General features: G+C 40.3%; 1 protein-coding gene across 11 annotated transcripts in view; it reads left to right on the top strand.

Moving 5' to 3' along the window:
- The window catches only part of RASAL2 (RAS protein activator like 2), a 298,400-nt gene that overhangs the window by 262,972 nt on the left and 18,680 nt on the right, over nt 1-16,748 (top strand). For all 11 annotated transcript variants that reach the window (XM_060774420.2, XM_060774417.2, XM_060774418.2 and 8 more), the window contains 3 exons: nt 2,377-2,521; nt 6,864-7,100; nt 13,135-13,336. In XM_060774420.2, coding sequence (XP_060630403.2) covers nt 2,377-2,521; nt 6,864-7,100; nt 13,135-13,336 — 584 coding nt within the window. The remainder of the gene's footprint in view (nt 1-2,376; nt 2,522-6,863; nt 7,101-13,134; nt 13,337-16,748) is intronic.

The raw sequence follows: 16,748 nt of genomic DNA, 5'->3' as shown, positions 1-16,748 counted from the left end.
GCTGAACAGAAGTAGTTTCAAAGAGCAGTGCAAGTAAATGTTTGTTTCCCTGGGTTGTTCAAAATGTCTTTGCTCTTGTTTCAAATACTAGTTTTGATTTCTTGACTCAGGTCAAGGATACCTGCCTAGAGAATCAGAGATGAAAGCAGCACTCACTCAAGGGAACTCTGCTATTTCCATATTCCATAGCTGCAGCAGCACTCTTGGTTCTTCTCTCTCGGGAAACCACCTTGAATAAGACTCAGCCAATTTCCTTTAGGAACAGGATAATGAATACATTCAGTTGAGAGATTTTATTTTGTTTTCTTTTTATTAGAAGTTTTTGAAGCTTTATACTAGTCATTTCTGGCTGAAAACTATAAAATTCATCTCTGGTGTAAAACCATAAAAATGAAAACAAATTAGAACAGCATTTTAAACATTTTAAAAGATAGAAACAGCTTCTGAAAAATTGATACCACAGTAATAAAGGGATAAAGTCCACTTTTCTAAAAGGTCAGTGGACCAACAAGGAATTTGTGTATCCTCAGAGTTTCTTCCTTAGTTAACTATTTCTTCCCGTTGGCTTCTGTAACAGTAAGAAATTTGCTTTTATTTTATTTTTTTTGTATGGAACAGTATTGCTTTTGAGAGAAACAAAGAGATAAAGTGCATTGTACACTTGGGGAATATGCATGAGTGTTCTGTCGTGCGCTGGGCTTGTAAATAATTGTCTTTAGAACAGGATGTGATACCTTTGCCCAGCGGGAAGCCAGGGGGCCTAAAGAGAAGTTCTCAGAGGTTTCCACCACAAATAGTCTTTAGATGGCTTGAGAAGTACAACAAAGTCTTTTATTAATGAACAACCAAACAGAAACTTCTCTAGTCTTCAGTAAAGTTAAGCAAATGATTCCAAGCTTTTAGGCAACTGGTGAATTCCTAATCTTGCCCTTGAAGGACAGGCAACTGTCTTCAATAACTCCTACTTTAAAGGAAAATCCCCTTTTTAACTTCTCCCAGGCTGACTGTAATCTAATCCTTACTGATGTGGGCTCCGCTACTGGGTTGAACTGCTTCTCGAACGCCGAGTGGACCTACCAGCAAGGCAGTAGATGTTCTCCAGCTGGAGTTCTTTGGTCTTTAGGGCTGTTTTCCTGGAAATTCTTAAAGGTTGAAGCTTTTGTACAGGGGAAGCTTGCACACATCCTATACATAAGTTTACCTTGCTGAGACTAACTAAAAAATGGCTCCCTTCCTGAGCAAGGGGCAGAACCAAAACTTAACGATGATGGACAGATGACTTGCCACCTATCTACAGAGTCCCTGAAACCTAGGACTGCAATCAAACATTTAATACAAAGCAAATAAAGTTGGAGCTCCTGGTACAGCTGTACCAGAACAATGAGAATATAGCGTTCTGTAATATCACAATACTCAACTACCCTGTTTTCCCCGTAAATAAGACTTACGTCAAAAATAATCTCTAGCATCATTTTTTTCAGGATTTTTGAAGATGCTCGAAGTATGAACCCTGCTTCAAAAATAAGGCCTCATTACAGTTAATTAAAAAGTCAATTTTGAGACATCCACTGAAAGTAACCCATAACACATCATTTGGAACAAAAATGACCCTGCCTTATTTTTGGGGAAACAGGGTATGACCACCAGCTCCATCATCCTAGTATTTTATGCCTGAATGTCAGTGTTCGCTTTCATTCATCATCCTTAAGCTATCCTTAAGCTATCACGGGAAGCAAAGATTGTGAGAGCAGAAACACTGAAGCTCTTTGACCTACCTTGAATAATTGAATGTGCGAAAAATGTCGTGAGCAGATTGAACTTTGAATTAATCATTATTTGTTCTGTTCAATAATAACAGAATCAAATTACACCCTAATGAAATCAAAGAGCAGCATGTGTTATCCAAATTACACAAAGGAATCAGGCAATGTTCAGATATTTGGGGGGAGTTAAAGGACAAAATGCTTCAAGAAAAACATAGGTGCAAAGTACATGACTGTAATTCAGAATGGCACGTAATGTTATCGTTGCTTATAATTTGTGCTAAGACCAAATGGTTTAAATTAACTGAATATCACCTTTTGGAAGATCACCTGATTGCTAGAGAAGGACAAACATTATTCTCTAACCTCCTTCAAGGTTGAATGTTTTATAGCTGACTGCCCTCCTTATGAATGAGGGAAATGGAATGAGGCTTCCGCTTTCTTTGTGAATATTAGCTACATGTAATTGACCTTCATCTTCTGCTTCAGAGAGGGAGCGGTTTACATCATGTGTCGTCAGGGAATTGTTCCTCTTAAGGAAAGTGACATCTTTGCAGTGTAAGGCCAATAAAATATTATCCTAATTTCCTCTGTTTTCTTACCTCATTGCTAGGTGAATTTATCAAAGCGCTCTACGAATCAGATGAGAACTGTGAAGTTGATCCCAGCAAATGTTCATCCAGTGAACTGCATGAGCACCAGGCCAATCTCAAAATGTGCTGTGAGCTGGCCTTCTGCAAGATCATCAACTCCTACTGGTGAGTGCAAAACAGGGAGGAGGGTGTCGCAGTTACCAATATATTCTGGCAGTTAAGACGATTGGGCGTATAAGACGACCCCCAACCTTTCCAGTTAAAATATAGAGTTTGGGATATACTCACCTTATAAGACTACCCCTCTTCCAACGCACACCAAATAAACATTTAAAAAGCATCAGATTTGATTTCAATATGCTAATTTTCCTATTACTGTACCTCCTTCTCTGCCTCTCAGATCTCTCACATACGCACCTGTACCACTTCACTGCAGTCTTCAGGAGTGAGATCTGAGAGGCAGAGGAGGAGGTATGGTAATAGAATATAAGGGCGGGCCAGACAGGTAAAAGAGGTGTGATTTTCTGGGCCCAGAGCAACTCTATCTCTTTTTTCCATACCCCGGGCACCCCGGACGCCTGCAGCTTTCTCCGCCTTTCACTTGCACCTTCCCGGTGAGGCACCCCTTCACCTCACCATCAGGACCGCACTGAGTCCACGAATCCTGATGAATGGATTTTCTTCTACCGTACTTGTAGAGCGTCACCCTTAATACTTTCATACAGTCGCTGCATACGGCAGGCGTGCAGCCACTGCCATTTTTGAGCTCCCCCACCATATGCGGCAACCGCAAATTCTCCAATCCGGATTTGAAGTTTCAACACCCGTTCTATAAGATGACTCTCGGCGTATAAGACTACTCTCGCATATAAGACAACTCCCATGCATAAGCCTACTCCAGCATATAATATGACTTCAATGTATAAGACGATTCCCATGTATAAGACGACTCCTGCGTATAAGATGACCCCTGACTTTTGAGAAGATTTTCTTGGGTTAAAATGTAGTCTTATACAGAATATACAGTAGTTCTTCATAGAGATTCCTGCTGTATAGGATCAGCAAAAAGACTTGTCATTTCTCAAGTCACTACTGACATGAAAAAAAGCAAAAAGGGGAAAACCTGAAATGTAATGCTGCAAGAGAGATAAGAAATAGGATTCTGGGTCCATAATCAACCATCCAGTGTGCCATTGAAAGGCATGAAGCCTATCGGAGGAAGGGTTTCAGTGATTTCCTCTCATGTCAGTCATCGGCACCAGGCATTTTAGCTGATTCGAACTAACTTTTAGAGGTCAAGTGGAACTCTGGCTGAGGAAATGAAAGGGGTGATCTATTTTTGATGGTTTTGACCTGAAAACTGAACTGAGTCTTAGGGATTTTTTTTTCATTTTGTGGGAAGAAGCAAGATTATTTTCCCCTACAGAGGTGAGTGCAGAACAAAAAGGTTAGCTCAGCAATTATTTCTAGCAAGATGAACACGTCAGATATTGCAGGAGTGAGCAGAACATAGCCCACGGGGGTGGGGATTATTTGTTACCCCTTTTTACAGACACTCCCCCCCCCCCCAATTTAATTCAGCAAAAAGGTATGAAGAACAAAATGAAGATGAAAGAAGTTAAAGAATTAGAAAAAGAGATTGAGGAGAAGGAGAGGTATCTCAAGAGAGCCCCACAAAATTCAAAAATAGAAAGAAAATATCTCTGCCAAAGAAAAAGAATTGGAATCCCTGTCAAAACAAATATAAATTTGTTAGGCAACAATATTTTGAAAATGCCAATAAGACAGGAAAAAGGTTGGTGAGGAAAAAGAGACAAACACAACAAATAACGAAAATAATAAGAGGAGAAAAGAAGTTCACTACAGACAAAGAGATACAGACCAAATTCCTGAATTTTTATAAACAACTTTACACCAATGATCCTATCCCAGATGACTTAATCCCACAATATTTGGCTCATCACAACAGTTTCTTCTTTAACACAAGGCGAATACGGAGTAGAATTTGGGAGATTCCTCCTAGTCCTGCTGAATTGGTGAACTGAGGCAGCACTTTGTGGGTTCTTGGGATGAGAGTTGCCCAGCCTTGAAATATATACAAACTCCTCACTTGTCACTTTGCCTCACATTAACCAAGCATAACTTAAGGCAGGACTATCCAGGTAGTAAGACGGGCCTATACAACCCTTGGTTGCTTTCATATAGTCCTATAGAACAAGTGAGAACTGTAGTGAAAGAAATTGGACCAGAATAATGAGGCACCATCAACAGTTTCCTTTATTTCTTCTCATAGTGAATTACTTTTCCAGATAAAATTATTCCAGTCACCCAGTCTCATCAAATGACAACCAACAGAATAGGATGTTCCGTTACATTTAGTTCTACCCTCCAGTAATAAATGTGAGGAATTTTATGAATTAGTATATTTGAACTTGTAATATAGTTTTAACATTTTCGCTTTGGTTGTAAAACTGAGAGATTCTTAGTGGGCAGAGTGGAGTTACAAGCTTCACTTCCACAAGGAAAAGCATATTTGAGTCTCCCCAGATATAAAACCAAGCCAAATATAGTCGGAATAATAGCTTTTGTGGAGGAGGGGTGTTGTGATGCTTATTATATTGGTGCACTACTTATGAGAAAAGGAAGAAAACATTGGATTTCAACCAGAGTTTAGAAGTAATGAGTTACAGTGCAAGTCATAGCTTGTTCTTCTTGGCAGTAACTGCCTTCTACATTTCCTTTCTGAATAGGTGAACAGAAGCCCAGAAACATTCTCCCTTTTTCAAAAGAATAGGGTTTTGGCTATTCCTAATTGCAGAACTCTGCCCCCACCCCAACAGCCCAAAAACCCTGAATGCTTGATGCCTTGTTTTCTTTCTCTTAACCACAGTCCAAGCCACATGGGATTAGGGCAGGATGCACTGAAAGCCTAACAACACTCCCAGAATCCCCAATAATGAAAATTTGAGATACTCTCTTAGAGGTCTCGGGCACTCTTGCTCTCAAGGCTTTTTTTCACACCTGAGAAAATTTCACACTTGAAGATCAGCAGTTCAAATCCGTGAGACGGGGTGAGCTCCAATCTGTCAGCTCCAGCTTTCCAAGTGGGGACATGAGAGGAGCCTCCCGCAGGATTGTAACACATCCAGGCATCCCCTGGGCAATGTCTCTGCAGATGGCCAATTCTCTCACACCAGAAGCAACTTGTAGTTTCTCAAGTCGCTTCTGACATGATAATAATAAAGTATTTGCAAGGCTTGCTAACCAAGCTGATTTTTCATTTTTTGGAGAATAGGTGAAGCTTTTTCTGCAGAGTTCACTGTAAATGCTGCATGTTGTTGCTAAAAGGTGTGTGTAAATGGGTGGCATTGAGAAACGTTTTATTGTGTCATCGAAGGCTTTCATGGCCAGAATCACTGGGTTGGTGTGAGTTTTCCGGGCTGTATGGCCATGTTCCAGAAGCATGGAACACGTTCCAGAATGCTTCTGGAACTTGGCCATACAGCCCAGAAAACTCATAGCAACCCAAATCTTTTGTTGTTGCCAATTTTTGTGATCCCAATTATTGAGCCAAGGGAGCCTCATTTGGGCCTGGGAACCACAGTTTAAGAAGCAATGATCTAAAGGACTTCTGAAAATGACACCATGAGTATTGCCAGGATGCTTCTGTTCAGCTTGGCTTTAATTGAATGGAAGCAAACTGGCAGAGGACAGTTTGGGGAAGGGAGAATAAGAAAGTGAGCACCTGTGACTCTTAATAGGTTCTAGGAGGAGAAAGTCTTTCTAACATCACAATTTAGAAATATTTGTTTATATATCATACTGGGACTGTGGCGCAGCTGGCTGGGAGTCAGCAGCATTAAGATCACTACTGACCAAAAGGTCATGAGTTCGAAGCTAGTCGGGGTCAGAGTGAGCTTCCGACCAATTTGTGTAGCTTGCTGTCGACCTTTGCAGCCTGAAAGACAGTTGCATCTGTCAGGAAATTTAGGTACTGCTTATGTGGGGAAGCTAATTTACAACGCCATAAAAATCTCCAGCAAGCATGCAAAGAATGAGGAAGTACTTCATCAGTGTCACAAATGGACGGTGAAGCAACAGCTCCCCTGGTGGCCAGAATATCCTCATGAAAAAGCTGGAATGGCCCATAGAGGCTATTTGTCTGTCTATATTTGTTGTGTGTCTATGGCATTGAATGTTTGCTATGTATATGTACATTGTAATCTGCCCTGAGTCGGAATATAAATACTGTAAATAAATAATAAATAAATGAATATATTAAACATGTGGAATGCAATAAGTGACATAATTGCAACTATGAAGAGCATGTGTACTGGATGATGTAATGGGGAAAGGAACCAGTTACATTTTTAGTCTTTGATTTCCATCAACACCCTATCCTATTTCTTTAAAAATGCTAAACTCGTGCACAATTTCCCCTTTTTTCCTGTTGCAAGAGTATTGCTGGTTCAGCTTCATTTTTGTCTACTACTTTATTGATTTTCAGTGTCTTTCCTCGGGAGCTGAAAGAGGTTTTTGCATCGTGGAAGCAGCAGTTCCTCAACCGGGGGAAGCAAGATATCAGCGAGCGCCTGATCAGTGCCTCGCTTTTTCTCCGTTTCCTCTGCCCAGCCATCATGTCGCCAAGTCTCTTCAACCTCATGCAAGAATACCCTGATGATCGTACTTCTCGAACTTTGACATTGATTGCAAAGGTTATCCAGAACCTGGCAAACTTCACAAGGTAAAAAATGACATAGGATCAAAAAAGAGTAATATCTGAATTATGTGTAGTTTTGCAAATGAGTTGTATCACCTGTCATCTTATTTCTGTCAAAGTATATAGATTGCTGTACTAAATGACATACTTCTAAAAGTACCTGATTAGGGGACAGGTCCTTTTGCTTCAACTCCATATAGTAATATATATTTAGAAAGAAAAAAAACTCAAACTGAGCATTGGATCCTAGGTTGGATTGACACAAAGAGAGAAGGCTTGAATGTCATTAGCTTCACTACTTTCCAAGTGCCAAGGCAGTTGAGTTGAATTCTTGGACCATGCTTTAGAAGCAGCTTCTCCTCTTCATCACCCCTAGATACTTGTGTCAGTGAAAAAACATTACCCCAGGTGTGTTCTTGAATATACCGCATTGGGTCTAGACAGAAAAATATTATGAAGTCAAATGGAATGTAGTAGTGAAGAAGAAGACCATATTACAGATTGATTGATTCAATAAAAAAGCCATAATCCTGAATTTGCAAGGCCTGAACATAGAATCATAGAATCCTAGAGTTGGAAGAGACCTCATGGGCCATCTAGTCCAACCGCCTGCCTAGAAGCAGGAAAATTGCATTCAAAGCACCCCCGACAGATGGCCATCCAGCCTCTGTTTAAAAGCCTCCAAAGAAGGAGCCTCCACCACACTCTGGGGCAGAGAGTTCCACTGCTGAACAGCTCTCACAGTCAGGAAGTTCTTCCTAATGTTCAGATGGAATATCCGCATCCTAGTCTCCCATTGTTCTGCATCCTAGTCTCCCGGGCATCAGAAAACAAGCTTGCTCCATCCTCCCTATGACTTCCCTCACATATTTATACATGGCTATATGTCTCCTCTCAGCCTTCTCTTCTTCAGGCTAAACATGCCCAGCTCTTTAAGCCGCTCCTCATAGGGCTTGGTCTCCAGCCCCTTGATCATTTTAGTCGCCCTCCTCTGGACACATTCCAGCTTGTCAACATCTCCCTTCAACTGTGGTGCCCAGAATTGGACACAATATTCCAGATGTGGTCTAACCAAGGCAGAATAGAGCGGTAGCATGACTTCCCGGGATCTAGACACTATACTCCTATTTATGCAGGCCAAAATCCCATTGGTTTATTTTGACGCCACATCACATTGTTGGCTCATGCTTAACTTGTTGTCCACGAGGACCCCAAGATCTTTTTCACACGTACTGCTCTCAAGCCAGGCGTTCCCCATTCTGTATCTTTCATTTCACTTTTTTCTGCCTAAGTGGAGTATTTTGCATTTGTCACTATTGAACTTCATTTTGTTAGTTTTGGCCCAGAGATATTAATTACCAACTTTCTTAGAAGACTCATTTGAAAGGTCACCACAAGTTGAAGCCAACTTGAAAATAACAACAATTATTATGAACACTTCCCCATCAAACACATTTAATCTTATGGGGAAATGTATATTTGAAGATGATATTTGCACTTTGTAATCTCCCTGCCTTACAGAAAAAGGCTCACAGGAGAGTCAGCCACACACTGAGAGTAAAACTACAGGAACACTATAATGATGTTCAAGTGTGTTTTGCTTGTACTATTTAAGTGTTTAAAGCATCAGCAATTTTCAGTCAAGCTTCAGGGATAGAATGGCAAATAGTTATTTTTTAAAACTGTTGCTGTCACAGCAACTACTTTGGGATAAATTGTATATGTAATTACCTATTATTTGAAAGTAACCTTCCAAGCTCTGGGCACAAGTTAGATCAGATAAACAAAGGCCTCTATTTCCCAGTTGCTGAATAGCAGGAATATTTAGGTGTAAATTTTACTGTTTCAACTGCTCCTTGCCTTTGCACACACAGATCATCCCGATATATGTGTGGTTCATGGATTGCAAACTAGAAGTAATTCCTCTTTTTAAATGTATTGTGTCTGCTTCCTTGAGTCCCCATGGGGGGAAAGGTGGGGTATAAATAAAGTTAATAATAATAATAATCTATATGAATAAAAATGTAATGTTCGTTTGTGGGATTAACAGAACTCAAAAACCACTGGGGGAATTGACACCAAATTTGGACACAAGACACTTAACAACCCAGTGTATGTCCTTCACTCATAAAAACACTGAAAAACACCGCAGAAGGGACTTTAAAAGCCCCCAAAAATGACGAAAAGGTAAATGACAATACAGAAAAAGGGAAGAAAGAGGGAAGGAAGGGGAGAAAAAAAAGAAATAAATAAAAGAAAGAGGGAAGGAAAGAAAGAAGGAAAGGGAGAAAGAAGCATGGAAACAAAGAGAAGGAAGGAAAGAGGTAGAGAAGGAAGAAAGGAGATAAAGAGGGAAGGAAAGAAAAAGGGGAAAGGAAGGAAAGTTACAGAAGGAAGGAAGGAGAGAAGAAAAAGAAAAGGAAGGAAAGAGAGAGTGAAGGAAGGGGGGAGATGTAGAGAAAGAGGGAGGGAAAGAAAGAAGGAAAGAGAAGAAAAGAAACAAAAAGGGGGAAGGAAGGAAAGAGACAGAGAAAGAAGAAAGAAGAGAAGGAAATACGGGAAGGAAGGAAGGAAGGAAAGAGGGAGCGAAGGAGGGAGGGAAAGAAGAAGAGAAAGATGGAAGGTTGGCCACAGCAACGCGTGGTGGGTACAGCTAGTAGTAGTAGTAGTAGTAGTAATAATAATAATAATAATAATAATAATAATAATAATTCCTGTTGGTGGTCCTTGAGGTTTTTTCAAAAACCCAAACTTGGTCCTACAAGCCTGAAGTGTCCCATCCTCTGCAGTATGCCTTTTCCCTTCCTACACCCACACATAAGTGGAGTGTAGTTAGCTAATAAATGGTCTGGAGATATTTCCTGCTCTCGCATTTTGAATACAGTTACGTCAGTATGGACTTTGGAGTGGGGCAGGAATCAATGGGGGGAGTGCAGACCAAACCACTGAATGGAACTAACCTTTTCTCATTGTCACTGTGGCTTAATGTGTCTCACCAGCAGATGTTGGCAGCACCAACGGTTTGGCCTAAAGTGACCAATTATCCCATTTTTCCCAGATACTCCCATATTAGAACTAGAGGGGCCAGAATGTCATCTCCAAACTTGGATGCCCCAACCAAGTCAGCTGCAATAAGAGAGAAAGAATGAGACAGACAGACCCTGGAGCAGTAAGAAAGGAAGGCAGGGAGGGGATGAGAGCATCCTTGGAGTGCCACCAAAGAGATCGGGGTCCTAGCTGACTAGCTCCCAGGTCTCACCTTTCTTTGCCCACTATTTGCCCTTTGCACCTTTTCTTCTCAACCATCTCTTTTGCTGCTCCTTTCAGGCTTTTCTTTGCCACTACTTTTAACACCTCTGCACACACACAACATTCATTCTTCAGTTTATTTTCTGCAGTATTTTCTCTCTCTACCAAGTTCCTCTCTTCCCCACTCATCTTTTGCTTTGCTTCCTGCCATCCTATTTTGCCCCTATTTCCTCCACACACACACACACCCAATTTCCCTTTTCTGGGAAATTCACATCTCCCTTTTCCTGGGTCCAGCCACAGCAGGCAGGCACTTAGTCAAGTTTATTCAGAAGTAAAGTGCCTTTGTGTTCATTGTCATTTCTGGGAACAGAAAGTAATTAAATTTCAGGTTAAAATATCAGTGATTTTCAATGTTTACTTATGGTGACAGTATTTTTTATTAGGGTGTGGTGTGGTTTCTGGGCTGCGTGGCTGTGTTCTAGGATCCTCTGAAGATGCCAGCCACAGATAGAACATGGCCATATAATAATAAAACTTTATTTATATCCCACTTTTCTCACCCAAGTGATTCTGGCCATGAAACCCTTCGACAATACAGTAATTTTTGTTTCTTTTCACACATTTTTGTCCTATATTGTGACTTGGGGGCCATGGTGGCGCAGCGGGTTAAGCTGTAGAACTTGCTGACCAGAAGGTCGGCGGTTCGAATCCATGAAATGGGGTGAGCCCCCATTGTTAGCCCCAGCTTCTGCCAGCCTAGCAGTTCAAAAACATACACATGTGAGTACATCAGGTAAGGTCGCTCCATGCAATCATGATGGCTATATCATCTAGGAGGCATCTGTGAACAACACTGGCTCTTCGGCTTAGAAATGGAGATGAACACTGCCCTCCAGAGTCGGACACGACTAGACCTAATGTCAAGGGGAAACTTTTACCTTTATCTTATTGTGACCTGAATATTATATATAGTGTCAATTAATTGTTTTGTTTAAAATCATCCATTCCTTGAACATTTGCTGGAGTGATGCAGTGCTGCTAAAATGCACAAAATTTGTCTCAGTTAAATATTTCTTAAATTCGTGGCTGAAAATTGATCACCCTAGTTAGCACAGGAAAGATCCAGAATATCTGGATCTTTCAAACATACAGTACAAAAGGCATTAATAGTTATTTTCTCAGAAGCATATTTCTAATATTTGGTAAAAGTGTGGTGTGGCAGTTTTTAAAGAATTCAGACTGTTTTTCATGTGTGTGTGTGAATAAAACACATCGAGAAATGTACTTCCTCCTTTTGTAAAGGTTTGCAGTTGTTGATATATATTTTGTATTATTAACCTATTAACAACTTTAATTATTATTATTATTATTATTATTATTATTATTATTAACTTTATTTGTACCCCGCTAGCATCTCCCGAAGGACTCGATGCGGCTTACACAGGCCGAAGCCTCAAAACACAATACAATAGAAAACATAACACAACAATTCCATGCAAACATGATCCATTTTACTATTGCTGCTAATGGGTTGTAAACTAGTTTTTTTTTATTTTAATCTTGCTTTTGGAAGCCCAAACTACATCTGATTTTAAATGCACTTTAGCATCTGCTGTGTATGAGTTTTGTGTTCATTTTTTGAATTGAAATTGTATCAAGGTTGACAAAAAGGTGAAGGACAACCAAGCGGAAGGAATTCAACTGTTTGCCTCTTGTTATGATAACTGAGGAAAATCCCTTTTTGAAACTGATATTTGCTTTGCAGGCAAAGAGAAAATAAAATTGTCACCAACGGGAATTTCCTCTTAATTTAAACACTAACTTCAGAAGAGGGGTTTCAACAACAGAAAAGGGATTATATTCCCCTTCCATGCCTGTTCTGATCCCATAACATATATGCACACTCCTACTGATGCAGGTTGCACTTTGATTTTCTTAATCTCATACTTTAAATGCAAAGAAACCTTTACTATCATATCTAGCTTTGCACAGAATTGCTACTGTAGATTCTGGTGTAAAGGTATATATGTGCAATATCCGTGCAATATGAGTGCAATATGAGTGCACTACTGGCTACCAGTATTAAAAAACTATAACATTAAAACAGCAGGACAGCAGAGGGAAAACAATCAGGGACATCTAATCACCTCTCAACAAAAGATTGCTCGATGCACTTCCAGGCTATCAAATGCTAATCAAGGTGGTCAGCTGAAACATTCACACCTAGCTCCGGCAGACGAGAGTCCTTTGTCCCACCCTGGTCTTTCCACAGATATATAAACCCATTTTCCTAGTTCCAACAGACCTCACAACCTCTGAGGATGCTTGCCATAGATGCAGGTGAAACGTCAGGAGAGAATGCCCCTAGAACATGGCCATATAACCCGAAAAAACCTACAACAACCCGGTGATTCCAGCCATGAAAGCCTTCGACAATACATCTTTCAAGAGAGTTTTATATAGTGCCATAAGAGATTGCTTGCCCATTAAGTTATTTTCAGTCTATATCTGATGATATTGATTTGAAGGCTGTGAGTATTTACAAAGCTTGCTTGAATGAAAACAGTACCAAGAAACACTAGATAACATGGGCTGTATTGTACTGTCTTAACATACTCATAAATGATTATTTGGAGTCATTAACTCGAAGGAAGTGTTAAAAAAAAACCTTTCAATTTGATCGCAGGAAGAGTAGCTTTAATCCATGGAAGAAAGTTTAAGATCTCTCTATTTCTCTTTCACTTTAATCTAAATTATAACACTCTTTTTTCTCTCCCTCTTCCTTTTTTTCCTCTCCAAAATGAAGATTTGGGAACAAAGAAGAATACATTACATTTATGAATGATTTTCTAGAGCACGAATGGGGAAGCATGAAACGCTTCTTGGTTGAAATTTCTAATGCGGACACAATCTCCAACACACCAGGATTTGAAGGATACATAGATCTGGGAAGAGAGATTGCTATCTTGCATTCTTTGCTGTGGGAAGTTGTGTGTCAACTGGACAAGGTAATGGCACCCGGAGACTGTGGCTGGATTGCCGACAGTATCCTATTAACAGTCAACTTCATTGTTTGGTATTCTGTGTGATGTAGTGTTTTCACCTTTGAATCTTTGCTCAGCCCTGGAAATCTACTGAATAACCTTAGTCAAGTCACACACTCTCAGCCTCAGAGGGAGGCAAGGGCAAATCCCACTCTGGACAATAGCTTTGCCTTTGGGTTGGAAAGGAATTGAGGGCACACAGCAATAATTATGAAAGGAGTGAGAAAATTTCTAAGGTTAGCCTTCCTTTTTTCCCCAAAGAGGACTTGCCCTTCAAATCTATTTGCATTCTTGTTATCACTTTGTCACGGATCTGAGTACATAGATACATAGTACATATTTCTTATGAAGATCAGTAACCAGCACCAAAATATTAAAAAGGAACAAATGTCAACATGGGAACATCACATGAGGAAACATAGTCACTGATCGGAGTGTCCAGCAGAATCACTAAAGAAGCTCACACAAATATAACAACAACAACAACAACAACAACAACAATAACAACAACAAAACTTTATTTATATACCGCTCTATCTCCCCAAGGGGACTCAGAGCAGTTTCCAAGTAACATAATCAATACAAACAAAGTAAAGAGCATAAACATAAAATTAACAAGATAATATAAGCATTAAAAACCACAGTAGCATATATATTTAAAATAATCCTGCCTGTTTAAAAGGCCGGGCTGGGCTAATGTGATTTTAGGGAGTCCGGGAAATTAGATAGAGTCTATGGCTGTACATTTTCAGGGCCTAATAGAAGAAAGTGACCTGGGTAATTGGTAGAAAAAGATATGGCCAATTTCATCTGGGGCAGAGCACGAACTAGTCATTCTCAAAGGTTTGTTTAAACCACCAGGTAGGTCTTCAGGCTGTTACAAAAGGAGGGGAGGGATGGGACCTGTCTTAATTCTCCAGGAAGGGTGTTCCAGAGGCAGGGGGCCACCACCGAGAAGGCCCTCTCTCTCATCCCCACCAACCGTGCTTGTGACGATGGTGGGAGCGAAAGGAGGGCCTCCTTGGAAGATCTTAAAGTTTGTGCCAGCTCATAGAGGGAGATGCGATCGCGAAAATAGGCGGGACCCAAACCGTTTAGGGCTTTATAGGTCATAACATCCATTTTAGAGGCCTCCTGATGGATGTTGACCATAAACCACTTTGGTCTTGGGTTCATCTGCATATATACATATGCTTCCCTCCACAAATTCTACTTGAAACAGCTTCTGGTATCTATCACCTCCTTCATTTGAATTATACTTTAAAGCCATTTTGGGCTTTGCTTTCTAATTTTAGTCTTTATTTCCTCCCCACTTTAAGAATTCTTTTAATAAGTTTTATATGATCCTTTGCATCAAGCTCAGTGTTGCAGAAGGAAAAGAGGGGGAGTTACGAAGGAGTGTGCATGATCCATAACTACAGCCCATTCTATACTGCCATATAAAATCCAGACTTTCTCCTTTGAACTGGATTATATGTCAGTGTAGACTCATATAATCCAGTTTGAAATAGATAGTGTAGATTATCTGTTTTGATCATTTAGATTATATGGAAGTGTAGAAGGTGCATTAGAGCAGGGTCCTCAAACTTTTTAAACAGAGGGCCAAGTCACAGTCCCTCAAATTGTTGGAGGGCCGGATTATAATTTGAAAAAAGCATGAATGAATTCCTATACACACTGCACAGATCTTATTTGTAGTGCAAAATCCACTTTAAAACAATACAATAATTAAAATGAAGAAGAATTTTAACAAATATAAACTTAGTATTTAAATAGGTAGTGTGGGCCTGCTTTTGGCTAATGAGATAGGATTGTTGTGTTGTTGTGTGCTTTCAAGTTGTTTCAGATTTAGGTTGACCCTGAGCGAGGGCCGAGTAAATGACCTTGGAGGGCTGTATCCAGCCCTCAGGCCTTCGTTTGGGGACCCTGAATTAGACAAAGGAAACATTATGTCTGTATATTGCCTAACGCATGCAGCAAAGAAGGGCATGTTGTTGCCCTTAGTACATAATTATGCTTCTTTCTGAGGCTTATTTCATTGCCCTTGCATTTTTTAAAGCCCAAAGTTATTGTATGTAATTAAACTATTCTGGTTAGATTTTTCCTTTGAAAGGACAGATAATCAGAACTCTTTTGATGGTGGTGGGAGTTATCGTTATTACTGTGTGTTTGAGAAAATGAAAATTCACTGAAAATTGAATGTCTTTTTGGTGCAAATACTCTGTGCAAGAACATAATCTTTCCATATTTTAGCTTAGTACCTTTCCTCCACCACTCCATAATCCCTTATTTTATGCTCACAGTATCCACTTATTTGCAGGCAGATTTTTAGTTGAAATAGGCTCTCTCACCAAAGTCACTGAAATGACTGCCTGCCTTGATATAACTGATCGGGCAGCATGAAGTGACTTATAGCTGAAGATTTGTTTTAGTTGCAGATAAAAAAAAGTTGGTAAGATCTGCTCTTTCAGTCACAACGGCAGATGTATGAACTTGAAGAGTGGTAAAATCCCACAACACATTTGTGTTTCACTTTCTGGTGAAGTGACATTATGACCTAAAATTAAAGCAAGATGCAAAAACACTTTTTGCTCTTTTCCTTCATAGCCAGCAGTGTTTTTTGGTGTTTTTTTGTGGGGGGGGGGGGGGGTTGTGTCAGGAGTGACCTGAGAAACTGCAAGTCTCTTCTGGTGTGAGAGAATTGGCCATCTGCAAAGACGTTGCTCAGGGGACACCCGGACGATTTGATATTTTTATCATCCTTGTGGGAGGCTTCTCTCATGTCCCTGCATGAGGAGCTGGAGCTGATAGAGGGAGCTCATCTGCCTCTCCCCGGATTCGAACCTGTGACCTGTCAGTCCTACCGGCACAGGGGTTTAACCCACTGCGCCACCGGGGGCTCGCCAGCAGTGGTGATGAGGGCATATAGGTGGGAATCACATGGGATTCAACCAAAGAAGTGCTTTAACAGATTTCTGTCATTGTACTTCTTTTTTAAAAAGATAAAAGAACATCATAGTCATTCTCAAAGCTCATTAAGAGGCAAAAGCTAATTCAAATAGATGAACTTCACACTTGTACACTGCACCTCCCCATGCTTACTTCCAATGCTCCTACAATCCCCCAAATGCCAGCATGCATTTCCCTGACCCCTTTTGGCAGAAGGCGTTTCCTTGCAGTGGTATGACTTTGTTTGCATTTGTAGTGATTGTAGTCTTCTCCATCTTTTGAACTTAGTTGGCTTCGCATGACAAGTTTGCATTGGCATGGCATTAGTTTGGTTTTTATTTTGGGGGTCCGTTTTTAATTTCTGTTTCCTTTTCTTTCCTCAATGTCTGCTGCACCCTGTTTCGTCTCCTCCATCCGTTTGGTCGCC

This window comes from Anolis sagrei, chromosome 4 (assembly GCF_037176765.1).
Source record: "Anolis sagrei isolate rAnoSag1 chromosome 4, rAnoSag1.mat, whole genome shotgun sequence".
In the NCBI taxonomy this organism is placed as follows: Eukaryota; Metazoa; Chordata; class Lepidosauria; order Squamata; family Dactyloidae; genus Anolis; species Anolis sagrei.
The sequence above is the reverse complement of the archived record's forward strand: the minus strand, read 5'-3'. Positions and strand labels throughout refer to the sequence as shown.